This window comes from Calypte anna, chromosome 19 (genome assembly GCF_003957555.1).
Source record: "Calypte anna isolate BGI_N300 chromosome 19, bCalAnn1_v1.p, whole genome shotgun sequence".
Classification (NCBI taxonomy): Eukaryota; Metazoa; Chordata; class Aves; order Apodiformes; family Trochilidae; genus Calypte; species Calypte anna.
This window is the reverse complement of record NC_044264.1, coordinates 3780063-3804138: the sequence shown is the minus strand read 5'-3', so window position 1 is coordinate 3804138 and position 24076 is coordinate 3780063. Positions and strand designations below refer to the sequence as shown.

Below are 24076 nucleotides of genomic sequence, written 5' to 3'. Positions count from 1 at the left end.
ATGACTGAAGTTTATTAAACATAAGAGCAGCTTCATAGAAGCTGGACACCCCAGCAGCTCTTAAAGGATGCTCTCAGCCTGCTGCACTCAGCGATATGACCACTAATTATTTTTTTAATATCTTTTTTCTACATATTTTATACCTCACGCTTTATAAAATTGGAAGCAAAACCCAATTGTGTGGGAAAATTAATTTTCTTGAATAGAAGAGGCAATCTACTTGAGACTTTTTAATCATTAGATGGCAACTGTGTACTAAAGAAAGACAGACCATTAAAGTAACTCAATAGACGAGGATAAACGTTTTCCCCTGAATCTCCTTTATCTTTATCTAGAGCTTATTGCTGAGGATATTTCATAAAAGGTGCTCTTCTTGACCTTTTGTCACTTATTGTATGGAGGAGCCAGCTGAAATAATGGTGAGGAACTAGTGCTGTGGATTTCTGGATGCAAACCCAATAATTCTACTGAACATCTCTGTTCATTCTTTCTGCCAAATTCTGCTTTTCCTTTCTCGTAAAAATAGCTATTGGGACAAATAAAAATCCATTTAGCTGAGCTGAGCCGTGTGATTTTTAAAAACAAACTGCTAATGTGTTTAATTAAGGGGCAGAGGAACAAGAGGCTTTATCAGCTCTTTGTCTGTGGGCCATTATTTCATTGCCAGTGGGCTATCTGTTATTGTAAATGTCCACCTTTTTGAAGGATTTGCTACAAAATCAAATAGTGCTTTTATTTCAATTGTTGATTCCTCATTTGTTTAATATGGAGGCATTGTTACAAAGAAGAATGTAGCACTTAATATGTATTGCTTGAGGGACCTTGGATCCACTGCTTTGCATGCTTCATGCTGTGGTGTGCTGAAAACAGAATGGGCAGCAAAATGAGGAGGAGGAATATTTGAAGGTGAATATCACAAAATCCCAATCAGGTGCTTCCAAGAGCATTTTGCAAGGGATCCATGATTTTGTCATTTATAAAGTTATGTTGCAAAATAATGATGAAAAAAGCTTTTTTTGGGGGGTACAGCTCCTATGAACAACTGTTGAGTGTCTGTTAGTTCAGAAAAATTTGTTTACCTGGTGGTGAGTTCCCAGTGTTTCAAATCACTGGATGAGAAATGTGGTTTCATTTCTCTGACACTTTCACCTTGATATTTTTTCTGGATTTAACTGATCTCTGAGTGCCTTTAGCAGATCTCACAGGTTTTGATTGGGGAAGTCAATGGTTCCTGTGCTCCCCCACACCTATTCCCTATGGAGCAGATGAACTGGGTTGTTCCTGTTCAATGTACAACGTGAGCAGCTTACCCTTCTATTGAATTCCAGGAGGTAATCTAGGATAATGGAGCTATTAGATTTGGCATCTGTAAGGTGGTTATAATTTGAGAAAGAATTGTTTCTGCTAATGGCAGTTAACTTGCTACAAATAAAGCAGTAGAATTGAAATCTTAAGTACTAGAGTGGCAGCAAACCATGAAACATTACACCACTTATTGGAAGGAAGGCCAAGCTGGCTGTCAGGGAAAAAATCTATTGAAAAAACCCCTCTGATGGATTCCAATTCTAACTAATTTAATATGGCAGCAGCATTCAGTTGTTCTACCACTCTATTAAAGTATTAAAATGTCTATAAATAATAACACTTAAGTGGCGGAATTCTTCATCCAAGGAGCTGGGGATTTCATAAAGATGAATTTGGCTGCTGTGGGGGGTACTTGGGGGTTATGGAGCCTGAGGACTCCAGATTCTCCTCTGGCAGGTACCAGAAGTTTGTAAGGTGTGGATGGAGAGTTTGGTCTTGATCCTTATCATCTGTAAGCCATGTCTGAGGATATGTGGATGTACTTTCTTCCTCCACGGGTCATAATCTCTTGTTTTGGCCTTGGATGTCCCTCACAACATGAACAAGCTGTGAAATGGCCTTTAAACCAGGACTTTGGGTCTGCTGTTAAAATACACGATCTGGTTGTCCCATTTCTGCCTCAAGACTGGGAGAATGAACACTTGTAAGTGGTGTGAGATCTCCAGACACATGGTGTTACACCTTGCCAGGCTTCCCCAGGCAGCATTAGGCAAGTTGTGCCCTTGCCCAGGTGAGGAGCTGCAGAGATGATTGATGGGTGCCCCATCACAGGAGCTTCCCCTGCTTGAAGCTTTGAGCTCAGAGTGGGCAGGGGGATCCTGTAGCTCTTCACAAGATCAGAGTCTGGGGGTGCCTTGGCATAGCTCAAAATGGATCCCTGTTTCTTGTTTGGGGTTTTTTTGTTTTGTTTTGTTTTTTCTTTGTTTTGTTTTGTTTTTTTCTTTACAGCGTAGATCCTAATGACAGCAAGTTAAAGGGAAGAATACTTTTCATATTTTTTTTTAATACAGCAAATATCCCAGGGGGTAACAATCCTACAGATCATAACCACACCAGGTTAGTCTGTCCCTAAGCAGCGAGCCCATAATGAAACAGTTTTGTTCAGTGCCATGCTCGGTACAAAGTGCAGTTTGATGCTGAGGGTCACAAGTGCTTAACCACTCAAAAAAAAGCCACAGATGTGATCTCAGCTTGCACAAGGCAGAGCAGCATCCTCAGCTTGGCGTGGCTGTATCAGGTGGAGAGTTGGTCCAGCACTTTGCGTGGTAAAGAGGGAGGGATGAGGTGTGTGCCAGGGTCCTCAATAAACACAACAATATATGGCATCCCTGAAATTGCACAATTATTATAAGTTAACCCCTGACATTGTGTTTTTCCTCAATCTTTCTGCTATTGTATTGATGTCAGCATTGTTGGAACCACTCATTTTTCTCTGTTATTAGGACACTGCTTGGCTGCTCTTGCAGAAGTGGAGTTGAGCTGTTTGCTGTAGGGCATGAGGTTTTGCAGGAGGAATGTGACAACTTCCTCTCTAATCTTGGAGCCCTGTCACAAATGACACAGCAGAGCTTTCTGCAATCTGTTGTCTCAAGTCTTTTAAGGATTTGCTTTTGCAATTTATCTTGGTATTGTTTGGTGATTGTAATACAATACAGAGACCCTAATCAGAAACTCCATTTCACAAGAAACCATAAAAAGTAGTGTCTGTCCTGAAGCCTGATGTGCTAGAAGAAAGGAAGAGACAGGAAACACCATCATTATATTTCCTTCACTTGCAGGGAATGGAAACCCAAAGTTGTGCTGTTGCCCATCAGCACACCAAGTGTTTGAAACAGAGCTAGATGTGAAAGCTTTTCAGTACTTTAATCTCAGGAGACCTCTTTCTCCAGTCTGTACCTAGTGAAGTGAACTTGAATTTTTGGACAGTTCTGTCACAGTGGTAAAATAATGTCTTCAAAGGCACAGCCCTCAATCACTGCTGCTGAGCCTCTGAGATAACTATGCAGAAATTAGCCATTGGTCCATTAAAGATTGGGAAAAGTCAATAATTGTGCATTTCTGTTGGTTTTCTTCTGGTGCAGGACGCCAGCCATGATTGGTTGCTCCTTCGTTGTGAACCGAAAGTTCTTTGGAGAGATTGGGCTCCTGGATCCTGGGATGGATGTGTATGGAGGGGAGAACATTGAGCTGGGCATCAAGGTTAGTGACACACTGATGAGAAAACTTACACCTAACAGGGCTTAAGGAACCCAAAGCAACACTTGAACAAGTTCACAGCATTTTTGCAGCATACTGGTGAAGAAGAGGCTGAGAGGAGACTTCACTCTCAACAACAACCTGAAAGGAGATTGTAGTAGTAGGTCTCTTTTTCCCCAAGTAACAAATGACAGGGTGAGAGGAAATGTACTCAATGTGCTCCAGAGGAGGTTTATCTTGGGTATTAGAACAGATTTTATATTAGAAGAAACTTTTCACTCAGAGAGTTACCAAACACTCACACAGGCTGCCCAGGGTGGTGGTTGAATTGTCATCCCTGGAAGTGTTTAAAAGCTGTGTAGATCTGGTGCTTAGGGACATGTTTTAGGACTCAGTAGAGTTGGGCTAATGGTTGGACTTGATGATCTTAAAGGTCTTTTCCAAGCAGAATGATTTTAATTTAAGGAGGAAAATAAGCTGCTTTTAGGAGGTGAGGCTTTTTTTTTTTTGAGTGTGTATCTGTCTGACCTGATTCACAAAGCTACTGAGCTGAAATGGCAAGTGAATGTATTCAGGCCCTGACAGTTATTTTAAGGGCCTGTAAGGTATATACAATATATATATATAATAATATATATCATAGTATATATAATATAGCTTATATTGTATATAAGGTATATTAAATATGGGATAAAGTACAGTGCTGTTGTTGTCATGTGAGAAGTTATAGGGAGGCAGGTGGGACTCTTATGGGTATCTTAAGCAGACACCAAGCCTGAAAATATTTATCAGGTCTTTAGTGTCTGCAGATAAACTAAAAGCCATGTTCTCAGAGCTGCCTGAGTGCAGACATTGTGCAGACATTTGTCATTACAGAATCCACCATGACAGTATCACTTGATTACTGTGCACAATATTAGATGTGACTTAGTGATTCAAGTGTTTACATACAGTGAAGTGATTCATAAGGAATGAATTCAATGTTCAGAAGCAGCTTGGGATGGCAAAATCTGTGGAGATTCTTCCAGGCAAGTTTTAGACTGCAGCAATTGTACATTAACAAGCTGATAGGGAGAGGCTTGAGACTTCCAACTGGAAAATTGAATTGACTCTGCTGTTGTAAAAATGAAAAATCATTGTTCAGTTCATAGATTTACCAGAGGATATTTGCTTTGCTGGCAAGTCAGAAGAAATTTAAGAAATCTATTGGTATTGGCTGCAGGGAGCAATAATCTTGCTTAAACAGGGGAACAGAAATTAAAGGCTTTAAATATGCCACATAGCCCTTCTTCAGATGAAGTAATTATTACACATCATTGTGCAGTTCACTTCTTGGGCCTGGAGAGATCCTGCTCTAAACCAAGCTTCTACTTCTCTTGTGGCTATGCTTTTATTTGGTTGTTTCTGGGATTGCTTACTAATATCATTGCAGAACAAGTCTTCTCACAATTAGTAATGCAACCCATCTGACGGGGTTTTGGGGGATTTCATGGAAGATTGGCTTCTTACTGAAAAATAAGACAGATGTCTGAGGGACAAGTGATGAATGTATGTTCTCTTCATTTCTTACATGCTGAACTTTTAAGAAAGGCTGTCTAATAAACATCCTTTTGAGAAAAAAAATGTCCCTCTCTACCTCAAGTGACTTTTCCAAACTTTTGTTTGCAACCCGTATGTTTCCCTGCTGTGTGTTCTGGCTAAGGTTTTAAAAATATTACTCATTTTGAGAATTAAATACTTAGGAAATTAGCCTTGGAAGACCATATAGAAAGTAGATTTTCAAAGAGTTTTAAAACTCAATCCCTGTGCAAGTGTCTTATTTAGAGACCAGGAGCTCATCAGTCCCATTTAATACATGTTGGCTCCTGGTTTTGCAAGTGAGGAAGCTCCTATGGAAAACGGTCCTGGAGGTGGTGGGTCTGCAAGGGGAACATGCCAAGTATTGAGTCCCACTTCATAGGTAAGGTTTCAGTCTAAATACTGTATCCAAGGCTAATACACCCAAGTGTATCCAAGGCTTGTTGTTGGATGTGTAAAGGAGACAGTCTCATGATGGATTCATTGCAGATGCCAGGTCTCAGTTGGATGGATCTGTTTATGATGGTCTTGATGTTCAGAGGTTGCCATCCTCACATGCTTGCAACCTGCCATGGCTGCCATATCCATAGCAGTAACCTAGGACTCTTTTTTTTAATAAAATCCTTCAGAAGTTTCAACTCGAATAGAAATTCTCAGGCTTTTTGTGGGTATTTTGCTGTTTTACCTGATGAGTGGCTGGTTGTAGTTGGAAAAGTAGTCAAGTGGTTCCTTGTCAGATTCAGTGATTCTTGGATGAAAAGAAATACAAGAAGTATTTATTTTCTTTTTGATGCTTATGCACATTCCATCATCTCTCTGGGAATCATGTGGCATTCTCAAAAACACTGTATTCTGTATTAGCAAAAGTGCTCAAAGAACAAAATGAGAAATTAAACCCATCTGAGGCTATAAGATGGACATGTAAAATTAGTGGTTTAACCCAAACTAGCTCTATTAGGATAAATATAATGCACTTAAATTCAAGAGGCATTTAGATGTAGCACTTCAGAAGATGGTTTGGTGATTGTGGTAGTTGGGTTATGGGTGGACTCAACAACCTTGTAGGTCTTTTCCAGCCGTAATGATTCTATGATAACCTGAGTCACAACTGAAGTAAATAATTGAGAGGGTTTGGTTGTCCTAATGTAGAAGGGCCAAGGCCGTATGCTCTACAAGAGCATGGTTTTTGCAGTATGCTCTGAATATTTAAAATAAGCAGGGCTGTACCTGTGTGTCTTGAAATACATGGCAGGTGTTTCCTCCAGTTGCTGAATCCAGTTATGGAGAGAAAAGCTGCTGCAGGAGCCACCTAAAGAACAAAACCTCGTTAGCTGTGTTCACAGAGGTGCCTGGGCTAGCTGCTCTCGCCTATAAAGGCTGGAAGCTCCCTTTGGTTGCTAGATCAATAATAATAATAAATAAAGCCATTAGGGGTGCATGCCCCAGGCAAATCCCTGTTCTGCTTGCAGGGCAGCTTTTGGCTCTGACAAGGGGAACATGCTGTTCTCCCTATTATTGTATTTCATTTCTCACCCTGGAGTGTCTCCAGGAAGGTTGTGCTTATTATCACTTCTCTTCTCCCTGGTGTCACTACTCCACTTCCCGAGGCAGAATTGAGTCTAATTCCCCTTTTCTTGGCAGAGAGTGGAGAAGTGTTTGCTAAGCAAGGCAGCTGAGACTAATATTTCAATGGAGAGTTTTCACATGCTTTTTTTCTCCCAAAACCTGCCTTGCAATAAAATGATGATGGCCCCAGGTTTGTCTTCTGTGCTGACAGCCACAGGGACAGACCTTAGATCTCTTCCTGCAATTAATAACTCCTCCCAGCAAACTGCTTTGAAGAAATCTCATCCTCACACTGCTCAGCTGGTGACCAGGCAATGCCACGGAAGCTGCTGGAGCTGGGACATGTGGAGACATCTCATACCTGGTCTGGGTCTTGCCTTAGGAGTTGGGTGATCAAGACTTGCTCCAAGCTCCTGGCATCTGTCTTGGGGCACATCCAGGCCCCCAGCCTGGCTCCTGCCCCAACCCAGCTCCTGCTCTTGGCCCTGGAAAGAATAACCTGCTCTGGCCTGAAAAAGATCTGAGCCAAGGCTCTTACCTTTTTGCTTCTGCTCTGATCTGTGCAGTTCCCACAGCTTGAGAGTGTTCATGGTTGCTCTGTGTCCCTAGGTGTGAAGTTTTGGCACAGAGGCTGCTCTGACCATCTCTGCTCCTCCTGTTGAAACAGTTTTATTTTCTTTTAAAACCTGTTTGTGGCCTTGGCTTCTAGTGACTGTGTGACAAAGTGGAAGACTGCTCTTAGCTGCCATGGCTCACTTTTTTTCTGCAGGAAGAGTTTTATTTGGTTTTCGTGGTTAGTCACAGACATTCACTGAAGATGCTCCCATAAATGGGATGTGTCTGAAGATGCAGATGGCCTACTGCATGACTGTTGCCATGATTTCAAAGTCTGGGGTGGGTCACAAGATTGTTTTCAGAGTATTTTGTGCTTCTTTCATGCATTGTTAAATCAAACTTATTTGAGTTGTCTTTTAAGAGGTTAGTTTAATCAATACAGATATTATTATTACTTTGATGGTATCATTTCTACAAATTGCCACTTGGAGATCAGCAATTAACTGACAATGCTTATTAGCTGATCATCCCACACCTTACCTGTGTGGTAAGAATCAATAATTGAATTCATTACAAAAGCACAATTCAGGGATCTCTGTCTCTATTATCAGAGAGGGAATGGGGATTAATAGACATCCTCTCAATTGTTTAATCACCCAGGCTAGTGTTAAACCCTGACACATTGGAATATTTGCTCCACAATCAACTTTTATGGGCATGTATCTGCTTTATTATGGGCCTCCATGGGCTGAAGGGGAATCTCAGCTCTGGCACCTGGAGCATCTCCTCTCCTTTCTTCTCTGACCTCGTGTGTGCAGGATTGTTCCTCTGACATTCCCACTCCTCTCTCCAGCTGTGGAGCAGCAACTTTTCCTCTTCTTAAAGATGTTGCTGGTGGGCTTGGCCTTGGCCAGCATTGGTTAGAACCCTCTGGCATTGACTTTGTTGACACAGGGAAAGGTTCTGGCAGCTTCTTCCAGAAGCCCCCGTATAGCAGCCACCCTGCTTACCAAAACCTTGCTACACAAGCCCAACCCATGGTGCTGAGCTGCAGCTGCATGCAGGGAGTGGGCAGAATCTGTGCAGAGCTGCAAGGGCTGGGAACAGAGAGCTTGGAACATGAAATGGGCCCAGCCCAGGTGTCAGGGTTTAACACTGGGCCAGCAATTCAGCAGTTGACAGCTGCTCTCTATTAATTCCCATCCCCTCCCTGATAAAGAAAGGAAAGAGAATAAGGGACAGAGACTGACAGGCTGGAAACTGAACTACCCAGCTTTAATGAAACAGCAATGATAAAATGGAAAAAAAAAGTTATTAAATATATATAAATATACAGAAAAATTATACCATGTTCCTTCCCCTTCCCCCAGTAACTCTCACATCACGACCGAGGCTGCAGGGCAGCCCTCGGAAAGTCCTGGCTGAACTCCTGGGATCAGCAGCAGTTGGGAGCTGGAGGCAGGAACACACAGATCCAAGCTGGGATGGATCAGGACCAGAGGCAGAGGAATGGATGGAATCCTCCCAGGATGCCAAAGCAAACAAGAACAGGGGAAGAAGGATGAAAGGAAGGGTGAAGGTGAAGGGGTTTGACCCTTGTGATCCCTCAAGTTTATACTGAGTATGATGCGTATGGGATGGAATACTCTGTTTGGTCAATTTTGATCATTTGTCTTGTCCACTCCTCCCTAAAGGAGAGTTGCAGGTGTGACCTCTTTACTCCTTTTCTCTTTCCAGACCATAAAAGATTTCTCAGAACTGAGTGGTGGCCTTGGTTCTGCAGACCATTCCCCAGCTGTAACTATAAACCCTGAGCAGTATCAGCTCTAGGAGCAGACACTGACTGAGAAACTTGCTGATAATTCCTGCAAGTGCAGCTCCTTATGAGGGTCCTAGCTGAAAGCAATATTACAAGAGAGAAAATTTACTCTATCCTGGCTGAAACCAGGACACCAGGGCACTGAGCAGATTGTTGTTAGTGGAGATTTCTTTAACCATCAAATTGTCACCCTGCAGCCAGTTCAGCACATAACCTCCTCAGGCTGGCAGTGACATTGATCCTTTCCCAGAGGTACCATGCCTGTGTGCCTTTTAGTCTTTCAGAAAACCTTCAAATCACTTAAATAGCATTTTAATGGTACAGATCTCTTGTGTATGTTTCATCTATGAAGGAGCCCATTTTGTTTGTATGAGCACCATTATTCATATGCTGAAATGTTGAGAGAGTTGGGCAAAAAGGAGAAGGAAAAAAAAAAAAAGGAAATCCATGAAGTAGGTATATTTAGATTGTATAGGGAGTTTGACTCTTTCTGCATTCAGCAAATCAAATCCTTCTCTTTCTGCATACATTTTCTATAAAATGATGGCTATAGCTTTTTGTTAAGAGGAAAACAGTGAGAGAATCTAGAGCAAGAGGCTCTTACGGCATCTGCAGTCTTGTTGGGTCTGAGGTGAGGGATGAGCAGCCTGTATACAGCCCTATGGGAGGCAGAAAATTCCCCCCCAAGGGGTGCTGGGTGGCAGGAGAAGAAGGGTGGTAGGGCAGGGCTGTGAGTCAGGAGAAAGATTTCAAATTTTTTGCCTCTCTTTTTGTAAAAAATTCCCTCCAACACAGGCTTGCTTTCCTGGCCCAACTTGGACCACTGGCTCTGATGTGGACACCCTGTGTCTTTATAGAGCATCCTTCACAGCTCCCAAATGGAGAGTGATAACATAAGCATAATGGGGAATGCAGCAAAACGACTGCTGGATGGGTATTTTACTAAGTTTCCACTTGCATGAACCTAATATCTAAATAGTTAGTGCCTGTCATCAAAATGTAAAAATATCTCTGGTTAGGGTGGAATTTATTTTTATAATGTCAAGCAAACGCAACATCTAATACCAGGTGTCAGGTTCTGACTCTGCAATGTGTGTTATTGCTGTCACTCACACGGGCGTTTTGCTGGGGCTTTTTGTTTGATCTTCTTCAAGTGTGTCTCTCAGTTCTTCTGATGAATATATTACAGCCTGGGTGCAGGCAGAGATAGCTGAGGGTAGGCAGCACCTGAAATCCCTTTTTAACCACCCTGTCCATCAGTGCCTGAGTGTGAATTGCAGCCTTCCTCTGGTGAGTGCCACCAGCTGCTGAGCGATGGGCTGGAGGGACACTGTGCCTGGTGGGATGGGGGAACTGCAAGGAGGTGTTGACACATTTTTTTATCGTGTAGAAAAATAGGAAGCTGAAAAGCGTGTAATTTATTCATAAGGCTTTATTAGGCTTGTGAGGGTTCACCAAGATGCAGTAGTTAGGGCTGAATTGAGTTTCTCGTGATGTGCAGTGTATTGGGTTTTTTTTTCCTCCCATCTGCACTCAGCTTTGCTGAGATTGAATTAATCACAAAATAGCATGTGCACAAGCAAAGGGTTTTTTGGAGAAGTGTGGTAACAAATCAGCCCCAACTTCTGAAGGAAGGACTGGATGCTGAACATGAGCCAGCAGTGTGCCCAGGTGGCCAAGAAGGCCAATGGCATCCTGGCCTGGATCAGGAACAGCGTCTCCAGCACGTCCAGGGAAGGGATTCTGCCCCTGTACTCAGCCCTGGTGAGGCCACACCTCGAGTCCTGTGTCCAGTTCTGGGCCCCTCAGCTCAGGAAGGATATCGAGGCCCTGGAGCAGGTCCAAAGAAGGCAACTGGGCTGGTGAAGGAACTCGAGCACAGACCCTATGAGGAGAGGCTGAGGGAGCTGGGGTTGTTCAGGCTGGAAAAGAGGCGGCTCAGGGGAGACCTCATCACTCTCTACAACTCCCTGAAAGGAGGTTGGAGCCGGGGGGGGATTGGTCTCTTTTCCCAGGCAACTCTCAGCAAGACAAGAGGGCAGGGTCTCAAGTTGTGCCAGGGGAGGTTTAGGTTGGACAGTAGAAAGAATTTCTATATGGAGAGGGTGATCAGGCATTGGAATGGGCTGCCCAGGGAAGTAGTGGATTCTCCATCCCTGGAGATATTTAAAAAGAGACTGGATGTGGCACTCAGTGCCATGGGCTGGGAACCACAGCAGTAGTGGTTGGACTTGATCAACGGTTGGACTTGATGATCTCTGAAGTCTCTTCCAACCCAGCCAATTCTACAATTCTATGATTCTATGACTGGATGTTAAGTGAAAGTTCTTTACTATGACGGTAGTGAACAAGTGGACTGTTCAAGATGAGGCTTGACAAGACTCTGAGCAACCTGATCTCATTGAGGGTCTCTTTACTTACCTGCAGGGGGTTTGTCCTGGATGACCTTTAGAGGTCCCTTCCATCCCAAATTATTCTATGAGGAACACAGAGGGTTTGCTGTGAGATGTCTCCGAGGCTTTACTCTGTGGCTGGTTGTGGAACAGTTGTAAGGAAGGAGAGGATGCACCTTGGACTAGTTGAAGGCTTTGGAGTAGAATTACCAGATATCAGCTGGTCCCCTAGAGAGTGTGTACTGTTCAAATCTACAGTCTTTTGACATTTCTGAGAATTTACACCGAGGACGGAAAATTTGGATTTAGAGCCAAAGACCCCTTTTGAAAAGCTGGGGGCTAAACCTTGGTTAAAGTAATGGGGGAACCACCAAAGCCTGGGATAAGTTTTATTTAACAGATGTTGGAGCTTCAGTTGGCCCAGCCTGATCTGCAGAGTTAAGATGCAAGGGATGGATCTCATCTGCCTCCTCTGTCTCTGTGCACAAGGAAACCTCTCTGTAGCATGGAGCAGCTGTAGCAGCAGTGGGTTTGGTGCTCACAGAGCTGCCTAGGGCTTTCTCAAACCCCAGAGACTCCTGCAATTTAGGAAACATTAAAAAAACCCACCCTGACTTACAACTCCCCCACCCCCAATCCAACCTTGCCATAAAATAGACTCAAGACCAGCTTTTGAAAAGTATTTTATCAGTCAGGCACCAAAATCCACTTAGAAATTGGGGCTTAAGGCTGTTTCCAAATAAAATGTAGTTAACTTGGAAGAAAATAAGAGGCAGAGTAGGACTGGCTTTGGAAAAGGTTTTAGAAATAAAGCTGTAGAAATAGTGATACACCAGTAAGACATTATCTTTGTATACAGCCACAATCTGTTTATTTGTGCCTATATCCCTCTTAGAGAAGTAAATTTTGCTCTTCTGAGTGATTGTTGTACGGTTGGAAGAAATATTTCCACCACTGAACAATATCCAATCACTGCCAATTTATTTTAAGAGCAAGAATCAGTACAAGTATGAATTCAGATCCCTCTATTTGGCATTTCAGTTGTCAGCTCCATCTTTACTGTGGGTGCTTGAAGATTCTTTACAAGAAGCTCTGGTGTAATTTTCCAAACTGGTAAAATGTTTTTCATCACAACAGCCTGCATGAAACGGGGACGTATTTTGATTATTTTCTAACCAGGCTGTGAGCTCTGGGCTGGGAGCTGGGGAGCAGCTCTGCTCTCCCTGCAGCAGTGCTGGGCTGGTTTAGAGCTGGTTTAGTCTTTGGGGAAGGAAATTGCAGGCAGGCAGCCACAGAGCTCCTGTTGCTTTCTTTCCTCTTGATAGAAGATCATTTGTCATCCCTGCCTGTGACCCACTGACAGATGGGGACACGGAGAGGCAGGGGAAGGGGTGGCAATTTTCACCCCACTGCTTTGGGGTGCTTTTACTGACAAGTTGATTTTTACGCTGGGAAGACTCTGATCATCTTTGCTGGGAAAGATGAGAGCTCATCCTGTGCAATAGCCCATGTGTTGCAGCCAGGGTTCAGTGGTGGATGCAGAAATCCACGTTAGGGCTCAGCCATGCTTTAGCTTCACTTGAAACTCCAGCAGGTGTTGGCTGCATTTTTACTGATTTTTCCAGGGTTGGAGTGTGCCTCTGGCAAGCGGTGGTCAGCAATCTACCAGACCTTGGTTTAATGCCTCAAACCATAGTCAAGAGTCCACCCTGGTCAGCCTGGATGGAGATAGCTGAATGTGAAGAGCAACCACAGAATCTCCAAAGCTAAATGGGTATGGAGAGCAAGGGCAAGTGGCTGTGCAGGTTCAGAGACTTGGCAAAGTTTGGGTTAGTTACGCTTTTCACCACTGGATTTTAGAAAATGGAGCCTAAATCCTGAGGGAGGTTCTACAGCACTTGGCTTTGTGTGGTCTTAGTCTGTTCCTCCTACTGAACTATTCATGTTGCTCTTCCGAGTGGATTTTGTAGAAATTTGAATATTGTTGGATGACAATGACATTGACTGGTGAGGTTTCTTCAGAGGCTTCTCAAGCATGGGTGCTCACACCCCTGCCCACATCCAGGTTGTAGGCATCAAAGACAACTCCAGTGTCCCCAAGGCAGGTTGCCTTTTTTCCATCTGTGTTTCTTGGACATCACACCTGTTCCACAAGCCCTTTGACTTCTCCAGGGCTTCCAGCTCCCCATCCTCTGTGGAGAAAGATAGGACAAAGGAAACACCCCAAGTCTCTGCATTATTCCTTCTTGTTGCTCAAGGATGTCTCAATTCCTGGCCATGTTCCCTCAATATTTTATATGGAAATGCCTGAGCCTTCTGGGCTGGGGATGGAGTAGGGGCTCAGGTTGTCTCACCATCCAGGTTTTGTATTATGGTGTTAGGATAAAATGGGGTAGATCTGTGGCACCTGCTGCCACTGCCTCCACCACCTGCACCATTCTGGGAAGGTGTTAGCCGGGCAGGTTCATCTTGGCAGTCCTGACTTTGATGCTCAGGTAAGTTTGCTTTCATCTCCAACACCAGAAGTACCTGTGATGCCATCCAGTGTATCTCATTGTGGGAAGACTTAAGATACTTTACCTGTATTTCTTGGCTGGCTGGGCAGTGGTGTTGGGGCACACTAAAATGTGGGGTCCAGGTTGCACCTTCAGGGTACATCAGCAGATATTCATAGAATTGTAGAATTGGCTGGGTTGGAAGGGACCTCAGAGATCATCAAGTCCAACCCTTGATCCACTACCACTGTGGTTCCCAGCCCATGGCACTGAGTGCCACATCCAGTCTCTTTTTAAATATCTCCAGGGACAGAGAATCCACTACTTCCCTGGGCAGCCCATTCCAATGTCTGATCACCCTCTTCATAAAGAAATTCTTTCTCATCTCCAACCTAAACCTCCCCTGGCACAACTTGAGACCTTTTGTGCCCTCTTGTCTTGCTGAGAGTTGCCTGGGAAAAGAGCCCACCCCCCCCCGGCTCCAACCTCCTTTCAGGGAGTTGTAGAGAGTGATGAGGTCTCCCCTGAGTCTCCTCTTCTCCAGCCTCAACACCCCCAGCTCCCTCAGCCCTTCCTCACAGGACTTGTGCTGGATCCCTTCACAGCCTCCTTGCTCTTCTCTGGACCTGCTCCAGCACCTCAATGTCCTTCCTGAGCTGAGGGGCCCAGAACTGGACACAGGACTCAAGCTGTGGCCTCACCAGTGCTGAGTACATTCTGAGGGCTCCATGAGCCAGAGGTTTGTTGTGCTGACATTCACCATGGATCATGGTGTATCTGGGGGGAGAAGGAGCTGGCAGGGGTGATGCCAGCAGGCTGGGCACAATTGTGCTTCAGCTCTTGCCTTCCCTGTTGGTTTGCTTCTTTATTAGCTCTCTGGGCCCTGCTGAGTGGAAGCAGCCCAGGGACATCCCTTCTCATCCCCATTGCCTGGGCCCTGCTCCCTTTCCCATCCCAGAGCCCCTGGTAATGTGAGGATGACACATGAGCTGCAATCCTGGCTCTCCAAGTACCTGGCAGCTGCAATTGGGTCAGGAATTGCTGAGGTGTAGCAAAGTTAGGCCCTTGAAAGATGGTGTTCAGGCATCACTCCCTGGAGGACAACTGTCCTTTAGAGTATTTCTGAGGTCTGAAACAATAATTCACTGAAATTTGCTTTTTCTTTTCACTCGTCACTCTACAAGGTGAGCAGCAGCACATTTACTCTGTGCATGTGCCTAGAGTGTCTGGGATATAAATTATCCTATAAAAGAGAAAACAGTCTTGTGTCTTCCTTAAAAACAATTCCCAGCCAACCTGAACTTCGTCTTCTCACAAAATGCACACTTGGGAAATGCCAAGAGAAAATTTGACGTAAAATTACGGACCAATAAAGGAAGCTTGTAATAAACTGAGATGAGGAATGAGGTTTTTTCTCATCCCATTATATCATAAAGCTTTCAGAAAGCTCCCTGCTCATCATGACTGCAAAGGCAAGGTTATTTTTTCAGTGTTTTTATCTGTCCTTTCTTATGAGAAGAACAACTTGTGATGCATTTTCTGGGGCTGTGGGACACCTGCATCTCTTCCCTACCTCCTCCAGAGCCACAAAATAGATTTGATCTTTCTCATTGGTCTCTGGTGACCCAGACAGGTCCTTGGACCTCACAGTGGTCCTGCCTTGTCAGCACTGAGCTTTGACTTTTTAATCAAGGATTGGGCTCTGTCTTTGTTGACCACAGATTTTTCCTGGGTTTGAGGGTTGTTCCTGGTGAAAATGTAAACAATGCTGTTGCACTCCTGTGCTTTTCAACCAAAAAGCTCATGGTTAGAAATTCCCAACCAGCCTTTAGTAGGTTCAGTGCTTCTGTCAGGCTTTGCAGCCATCCTCTCTCAAGGACTTTCAGGTCAAACCTGTTAATTTTTACAGATGAAATCGCTCTTCAAAGAGCTCCTGCTGCAATTGCAGCCTCAGCTCTGACGCTGTTCAGGCCATATTTCTTTTTCATCTGAACTCCTCACCCACACAGAGCACGGTTAGAAGTCAGCTGCCAGCCTGATGGCAAGAAACAGAGACTGCTTGCATTTCCCTGCCTAGATCCATCCCAGCTCTGCTGACTTAGCAGAAAATTCTGGTAAAGATAATAGTATTCATGACCAAATCTTGTCCCTGCACTGTAGCAAGGCCAGCTTCACTCTGAAGTGAAGGAACTTTTTACCCTGCATGTGCCCTTCAAGCATCCCATTTGTGTCGTCTCCTGGGCTTCTTGAACATCAGAATCCTGAGACCTGTGTCCTACTCTTTGGAATTGCTTTGTAGCACTTTCTTTTATGTCATCTTATGGGCATTTTGGATGGGTTGTGTTACAGTCACTCCTTCCTCCCAAGAAATTCATCCTGCATGTTTGAACACTGGTCTCTTGTCACCTGCCTCCTGACATTCTGCTTTTCCCTGGTGCTGAGCATCATTCACCACTGTGCTGTCATAAGCTCCAGCACACAGTGAGGACAAAGCAGCTGTAAAACCAAGGATGTATAACTTAAAACATAAGGATGTTAACACTTGGTACACAATCATGCCTGGCACTGAACCCTTGCAGAAGACCCTGGAGGATCTCTACCTCTGGCAGATTGTGCTGTGTCCAGACCATGGCTTGCTTTGCTCTAAACAAACACTGCGTACTTGAGCTCTCTTGGCTTGGTTCATCATATTCAGGTCACTTTTGTAGACATGAAGTATGACTGCAATAGGAATTGCATTTTCTCATATTTAAAAAAGGTGTTGCTGTCTTTGGACTCAGCCAGTGCTAAGGATAAGCAGTATCAGCTTGTTTGGGCTTCTCAGAACAGTTGGCTTCACTTCCGTAGCTTTTTCAGTCCTGGCAGACTGGAGTGACTGCTTCAGCAGGACGAGGAAGACAGAAGTCCCAGCAAAATTCAGTGAGAACTCTAATCATTTGTTTCCTTCAGCCATCCTGGAAAATCTCCTCTTTCCTTTTGTGACAAGCCAGAGCTTACACGTGTGCCCCTTGATGTGTGTGAGATCTCTTGAGACTTGCCCTGTGCCTTGTGAGATTATCAGTGGAAATAACCAGACATGATTTATGTTTCCCAGTGCATTTATCCTTCAGTCTAATGTCTCCTTGTCATACTCGATGGAGACTGCAGAGGTGTTTTGAGTGCTCTGTTTTGAACAGCACTCACAGTCAGAGCTCTCTGGAAGGGGAACACTCAGTGAACTTTCTGGCTTCCCCATGGTGCATTTTATTATTCACAGTGAGACTTTTGCTGTTGGTGATGACCTAATGACTATGATGCACCCCCTCCAGAATCCGTAGGGGGGAGTTAACCTCAGGAACACTGAATGCCTTTCCATTTATCTCCCTGGCTTCAGGGTTTTCCCAGGGCAAAGGAAAATGTTGCAGCTGGAACCTCTGCACCTCCCTGGCAGCCTCCAGTGCTGCTGTGAAGCTGCCAGCCAAATCCCATCCTCCAATTCTGTAAGAGTTCAGGTGGTTGAAGAAAACTTCCTTGGCTTTGCCTAAAAATTCAGCCACTAAGGTATTGGATATCATTGAACTAAAGTATAAAAAAATAAAATAATAAAAATACAATAAAATAAAATAAAGCTATTATTTTTCCTGCACTCTTGTTTTTAGCAATATTTCAGCATCCAGTTCCTCTCTGAGCTGGTTAGAAGCATCCGGTACAGGAAGCAGTGAGGCAGATCAGAAAATAAAATTAAATTCCACCTTTGACTATTCAGGCTGTGATCCAGCAGAACACTTAACTTCCAAGGACCTGGGAAGTCTCCTTAAGTTCCACAGACCTATTGAGCCAGCTTAAATGTCAGTGCTTCTTCTTTAGGGTGTTTCTGGACTGAGGCCTCTGAAGTTGAATGTGAGACATAAGTGTCAATATTTTAATATCAAAATGTTTCACTGAAAGAAGGTGTTGTTTCTTCTCCTTCCCCTCCTTGCCCCCTCCAAACAATTCTTCCATTTTATGAGCTAATTAACTCATCTACCTTTAAATTACCAGTGCATCCTTCTTGGATTTTTGTCATGTGTCACCCCCTTTGAGATGTCTTATTTGCACAGAAAACACTGGGAGAGTGCACCAGGAAGTAAGATAACCTGTTCATTGAATAAATTTATACCTAAAGCTTCAATAACAATAAACCTTCAATTTTATATGCATCTACAGGCACAAAATACATATTAATTAACAAAAGTACTGCTAGTGGGCACATGCAAATGAAGCAGCATCAATCAAGCAAAGATCACCCTTTGTTTTGTGTTTCTACTTTATTAAGAAAGACTGCTTTGTGCTGACTGCAGTTCCTTAATATCAGAGATATCTGTGCCTGGAAGCTCAGTGGTAGGACTGAAAAGAGAAAGAAAAAATAAGAATTTCTTAGCTCTGCAGAAAGTGCTGCAAATAATGCAGCCTATAATGAAGAATTCATGTGTAATCCCATAGGGGAGATAGCTGTCTAGATCTGCCTCAGGCACAAAGAACCCAAGTTTATTTTTGTAGCAGGTGCTTCATTCTGCAAAGCAACAGAGCTAAATGGAGGGAGACAATTAGATATAAATTCACATTTGGACTAAATATATCTAACTTAGTATGCAGAATAGGTGTTTTTAGGTCTATAGCTCTGCTTTGCTGAGACACAAGGTGACAGCAATACCCAAAACTACAGACAACAAAAGAACTTTCCACATTTGCCTGCCAAGTGCTATCTGCTGGAGGAAGATGATTCTTGATGTTGTCACCCTTGGTGGAACCCCCCAGGATGCCAGCAGCCAGGACCCAGGTCCAGCAGCATCTGCCAAGGGCCTTTCTCCTGGGCAGAGGTATTCACCATGCTCCTGCTATGTCGCCTCTTACATGCTGCAGGTCTTTGCTCAGCACATTGTAGGTCCCTGTCCTGCACATCTCCAAAGCCATGGGAGGTGGGTACCTCTACAGGAGAAGGCAGGGTAGCAATCTCATCACTGACCAGTTCAGCTTGGCAGGGTTTCATCTCTTCTGTTGCTTTGGCATCATTCAAGTAGTGGTTGTCTTAAGGGCACGTCAGGGTTTTTATAATTGCTTCTGAGGATGTGTTTTGTTTGCTTTCCAACTGCAGGGTCTAAGGTGGGTGTTAAAAGATGAGGCAGGACTGTGGGGAGGTGCCATTTCATGTTTAAGAGGAGACAGCATTAACATTGCTAGCAAAGACTGAGTGATAATCAAACTCCTTACATCATGGCCATTCCACCTGGAGAGATCTCACCACTCACCAGAGGTAATGGTAGAGAATATGCTTTTGCTTAAGGTGTCCTGTAGCACAATTGTGTTTGTGTTAATCCCAGGTGCTCTGTGTCCCTCTGCCTGGTTTGTTCCTAAACCTCTTAAGGGAGAGAATTGGTCCAAACCACCCATTGGATACTTTCCCTTATGATTTTCCTTGGGTCCCTGCACTGGCAGGACACATACCCCTCTCCCCAGTCTTCTTGAAGCAGCCCTCAACACCAGGAGACTAAATCTGAACACCTGAGGCTCCTCTGTGGCCCCTATGGCTTTTGCTTTAAAGTTACAAAAGCAAAGAGACTGCAGTCATAAAATAGAATGTTTCCTTTCTCCTTTATGGGTTTTTTGGTTTAAAACCATTTGAATGTACAGATTCACATCTGTTTTATATTCAAAACCTCGGCTTTGACCATTTGTCCTTGAAAATCAGTGTGGGTCTACAAAAAGCTCATGTTCCTTATGGGATTTTTTCCAGAATTGGCAGTCTAGGCTTTGGCTGTGATCTTAAAAAAACTCACATTCCTGTAGCTTTAGTTTCTGCTCAGCCAACTCCAGATCCCATAATATCTCACCCCACTGGTGAACTGAGATTTTGGCAGGCTTTGTGTTCTCCTTATCTGTGCTTGCTCTGCTGGCATCTCTGGTTGATGCTCGGAGGTGGTGGGACACAGGTGACACAAGCTCCTCTCTCCTCCTGCAGTGGCCAGCACAGATGTCTCCATTCAACACAAATTGAAAAACTCAGAGCTGGAAAAAAAAAAAAAAAAAAAAAAGAATGCAGTTTGCTGATATTACAGCCTGCTCTCCCTGCAGCCTGGCAGCCCCCCAGCCTTTCTGTTCCCACCAAGAGCTCCCGTGCAGCTGTTCCCAAAGCCACGAGTGAGGGGCAGATGTGTGGCCTTGGGACCCAGAGAGCAGCAGACTTTGCCAGAGCACCCAAAGGGTGAGGAGCCACAGTGTCCAACCCAACCCCTCTCACAACTCTTGCTACTGACATTATCAGAGGGTTTTAACCATATTTCCAGTCCAAGCTTGTCACAGCCACTGAGTAGTGATCTTGTGTTTCTGCTGCCCATTGTTAGGGCTGTTGGTGGTGCTTTGCTTCCATTTCATCCCACATCTCCAGTTGGAGCAGTGGCATTGCTTCCCCACTGCTTTCTCTTGGTAAGCAGTGTGTGTTGCCTCTCATACCAACCACATCTCCTTTACTTGGGCTTCACCTCTTGGCCAAAGGTTTGTTAGACCCCTGTGTCTGTGTGCAGGACCCCCATCTTGTCTAATGATCTATCCCCTCATGCTGATTAGGCTCAAAATACTGAAAACTTAAAAATTATGAAGAAAACGAACCTGTGTGATCACTGCCCTGCAGGTCTCAGAATTGTACAAGCTGCAAGAACAACATCCAGAACTTTTTAGGCAGGACATCTTAATGGTCATTTTTGCTGACATTCAAAAAAATCAGCCAAGTGAATAATTTTTAAAGCCTTTCAAAACTCTTCATTTACATCATCTGCTCCTTTTGTCAAATGCAGACAAGAGTGTCTGGTTGTGTCTTTAGTCTTAGTTTTACATGAGTTCTGTTGTCTATTTAGATTATATTGCAGGAGCAAACAGTTGCTCAGGTCATAGCATTTGTAGGCTAGAAGGAGAACGTTCAAGAGCATTAACAAGGTGATTACTTCCCCATCTGAGACTATAGTTTTTTTTTCTTTTTGCCTAACATATAAGCTTAACAGTATCTAAAGTTGGAACCAGTGTTGTCCCGGTCCCCAGTAGAAGGAGGAGCTCACAGAGGAGAATTATTTACAGCAACTGTATTTTTTGGTTTTTGCCCAGGGGTCCTTAGACACTGAATTGCTCCTCTCCTTTCCTCCTCCGACCATCTTTCTGCACAATAAAATTGAGAACTACCTCCTAAAAACAGAACACCTTGGGGAAATGTGTATAGGCTGCTTTGATTTCATTTGGTCTGCAGGAACACCTTAGTCATGGTGTAGCAAGTCTGTGTGTTTAATGGATTTGCTGGATTCTTTCTGTGACATGTATAAAGGGAAAAATGTGTTTATTGGTATCAAATTTAGAAGACCTATGATGTTTACGAAGGAGAGATATGTTCAGTGCCTTTGAAAACGTGATGTGAAATGGGAATTGTTAGTTTTGTTATCTTTGCACAAGTTGTCTCAGCTTTACTGACCAGGCTTCTGCCATGCAGTTATAATCCAAGGTCTAAAAAATGGAATGCATAATAAAACAGCCGTGGCATGCCATATTTTTTAGTTATATTGCTGTAACTGGTGTATATATCTAAAGGCAATCATCACTGTAGAGGAGGAAGGAAAATACAGAGAGAGCTTTAAATTTCTTTAGACATTGAAACATCTGAAGGAGAAGCTATGATGGTAATATACAATAAACCTCCTTTTTTATCTGCTCGTAACATTGTATCTCTCTTCCTTTTTCTCCTAAAGTTGATCTGACTTCCAGTACGCAGGTTGCAGAAATAAATCGATAATTACCTAAACAAGAGGTATTCATAAAACTCCTTGGTTTATAGCAGCAGTTGAAGCAGTGTACAGTCCATGCTCTTCAAGCAGATATACACACCTTGGGTACATTGTTTGAACCGTAGGTAAATTAATAGTTATATGTGGTGTAGATTGTGTTCACTTGTACTTATCCTGCTGATGTAAATTCATGTAGGTTTATGAAGGTAGAAGAGCAATATTTTTTTAGAGCTGCAGGAGACCTGGCCCGAGGCTGAAGCTCTGTGGTCAATTCCCTGAGGGAATGATAGTGCTCCTGATGATGATTTCTGGCTTGAGAGCACATCTCAGGAAGTGCAAATGAGATTTTTTTTTCCTTCCCTCCCTCCCCCTGGATTTCCATATTTCAGTTCCAGTTAAGAATAAGTCTTGGAGCATTTTGGGGCCATCTGCTTTCATTACTGGAAAGGAAAAAGGAGAACTTTGTTCTAAATGAGCAGTGTGCAGTAGATTATTCTCACTGGAAGCATTTAGCTCTTGGCAAATATGTATCATGTAAATAGAATAGATTGTAAAGAAACTCTGATAGTGTCAACTGAAGAGCATGAGAAGCCATGCAAATACTCTTGATCATCACCTGGAAGGGTCTGTGATTCTCAGGAGTAAACACCCATTCAGGTTCTCTCTTGGCTTTGTTTCAAAGGAGCTTCCAATGCAGAAGTGTTGTTAGGGCTGACCCACATTTGATATAGGGTCCTACTTGCCACCCTGTTTTCTCTGCCGGTGTCCATCCTTTGTGAAACTCTGTCTTCTTCCTGGGGAGGTGGGAATTCTACTTAGAGGGGTTTTTGTGGGCAGGTTATGAAAGTGTCACCCCTGTATCAGCAGCAATTGGAAAGGCAACAAAACCCCAGGGGTTTCTCAGGAAAGGATCTGAGAATGAAGGTGAGGACGTTGCTGTGGCTCCCCACACCCTGAACTACGCTGGGCTGCTCCTGGCCCTCAGTCACAAAAGTGATGACTTAAAGTTTAGAGGAGGGCAGGGGGGCAGAGGAGGGCACTGAAGGAGTCCTGCATGGGGAAGTGCTCAGCAGAGAAGGTGCTTGGGGCCTGGATAGCAGAGGAAGATGTGGGAAACCTGCAAAAGCAGAAGTGGCACAGAGCAAGTGAAGAGAAAGTTGCTTTTTCTTGGGCCCTTTCAGTGGGACAGGTACCAGCGGGAGCACAGGGGGACCTGAAAACAACGAAGAACATATACAATATATAAAATACTGTGTACAGCTTTGGAGCCCCCAGCACAAGAAAGATACAGACCTGATGGAGAGGGTCCAGAGAAGGGCCACAGAAATAATCATAGGGCTGGAGCAGCTCTGCTATAAGGACAGGTGGAGAGAGTTGGGGGTGTTCAGCCTGGAGAAGAGAAGGCTGCAATGGGGAGACCTTAGAGCACCTTCCAGTGCCTGAAGGGGTTCCAGGAAAGCTGGGGAGGGACTTTTCACCAAGAGGGTAGTGACAAAGGGTAATGTTTTTTTAACTGAAAGAGGGGTGATTTAGGTTTGATATTAGGAAAAAATTCTTCCCCATGAGGGGAATAAGATACTGGAATAGATTGCCCAGGTCGGTTGTTGACGCCCCATCCCTGGAAGTACAATCTGATCTAATGGGAGATGTCTCTGCCCATGCAGGGGGGGTTGAATCTTGATGATTTTTAAGGTCCCTTCGGACCCTAACCAGTCTTTAATTCTAAGAAGATGCTTCTTCACGGTGTTGGTGGGCACTTGGCTGCTCAACAAGTACATGGGTTAACCAATGGATGAAAAATTCACCAAGGACTATTAAATTCAGAGAGATTGCATCTGGCTCTAAATGTCACCCAGATCTCTGCCTGAGGGTGGGAGCAAGCTCTGGGGAAGCTCCCACCCCTTGGGCAGGCTCCAAGGCTGTGTTTGGGGTTTTTAACTCATCTTTATAGCAACATTAATTATTATTTAACTCTAACCGAAAGAGCAGAAGACAACAGAGGGGAGCAGTGATTTAAGTTTTGTTTCTAGAGGGGGAAAAAGGTTTCGTACTGGGCAGGAAGAGAGCACAAGGGTGACTTGCAGTGTAGGAAGGAGAACTTTCTAATGGAAACACTAATGAGTGCAGTGTTTCGTGTTCCACTGAGTGGGATCAGTCCTTACATTCTGAAAAACTTCCCCTCTTTCAGCCGACTTCGTAACCTAATATAGAGTTTTGGAACATTTACCCTCTCTCTTTCCCTCTTTCCTTTCCCTCCACTACTGCGATCAAAATAGCTGCTGGAACCCCTATTGTCCCTCCAGAACACTGAAGAGCAAAGTGGTTGAA

General features: G+C 44.0%; 1 protein-coding gene across 1 annotated transcript in view; it reads left to right on the top strand.

Moving 5' to 3' along the window:
* GALNT17 (polypeptide N-acetylgalactosaminyltransferase 17) overlaps positions 1-24076 on the top strand; it is a 216371-nt gene that overhangs the window by 131227 nt on the left and 61068 nt on the right. Inside the window, exon 6 of the mRNA XM_008501930.2 lies at positions 3447-3564. Within this exon, the coding sequence (XP_008500152.1) occupies positions 3447-3564 (118 nt within the window). The remainder of the gene's footprint in view (positions 1-3446; positions 3565-24076) is intronic.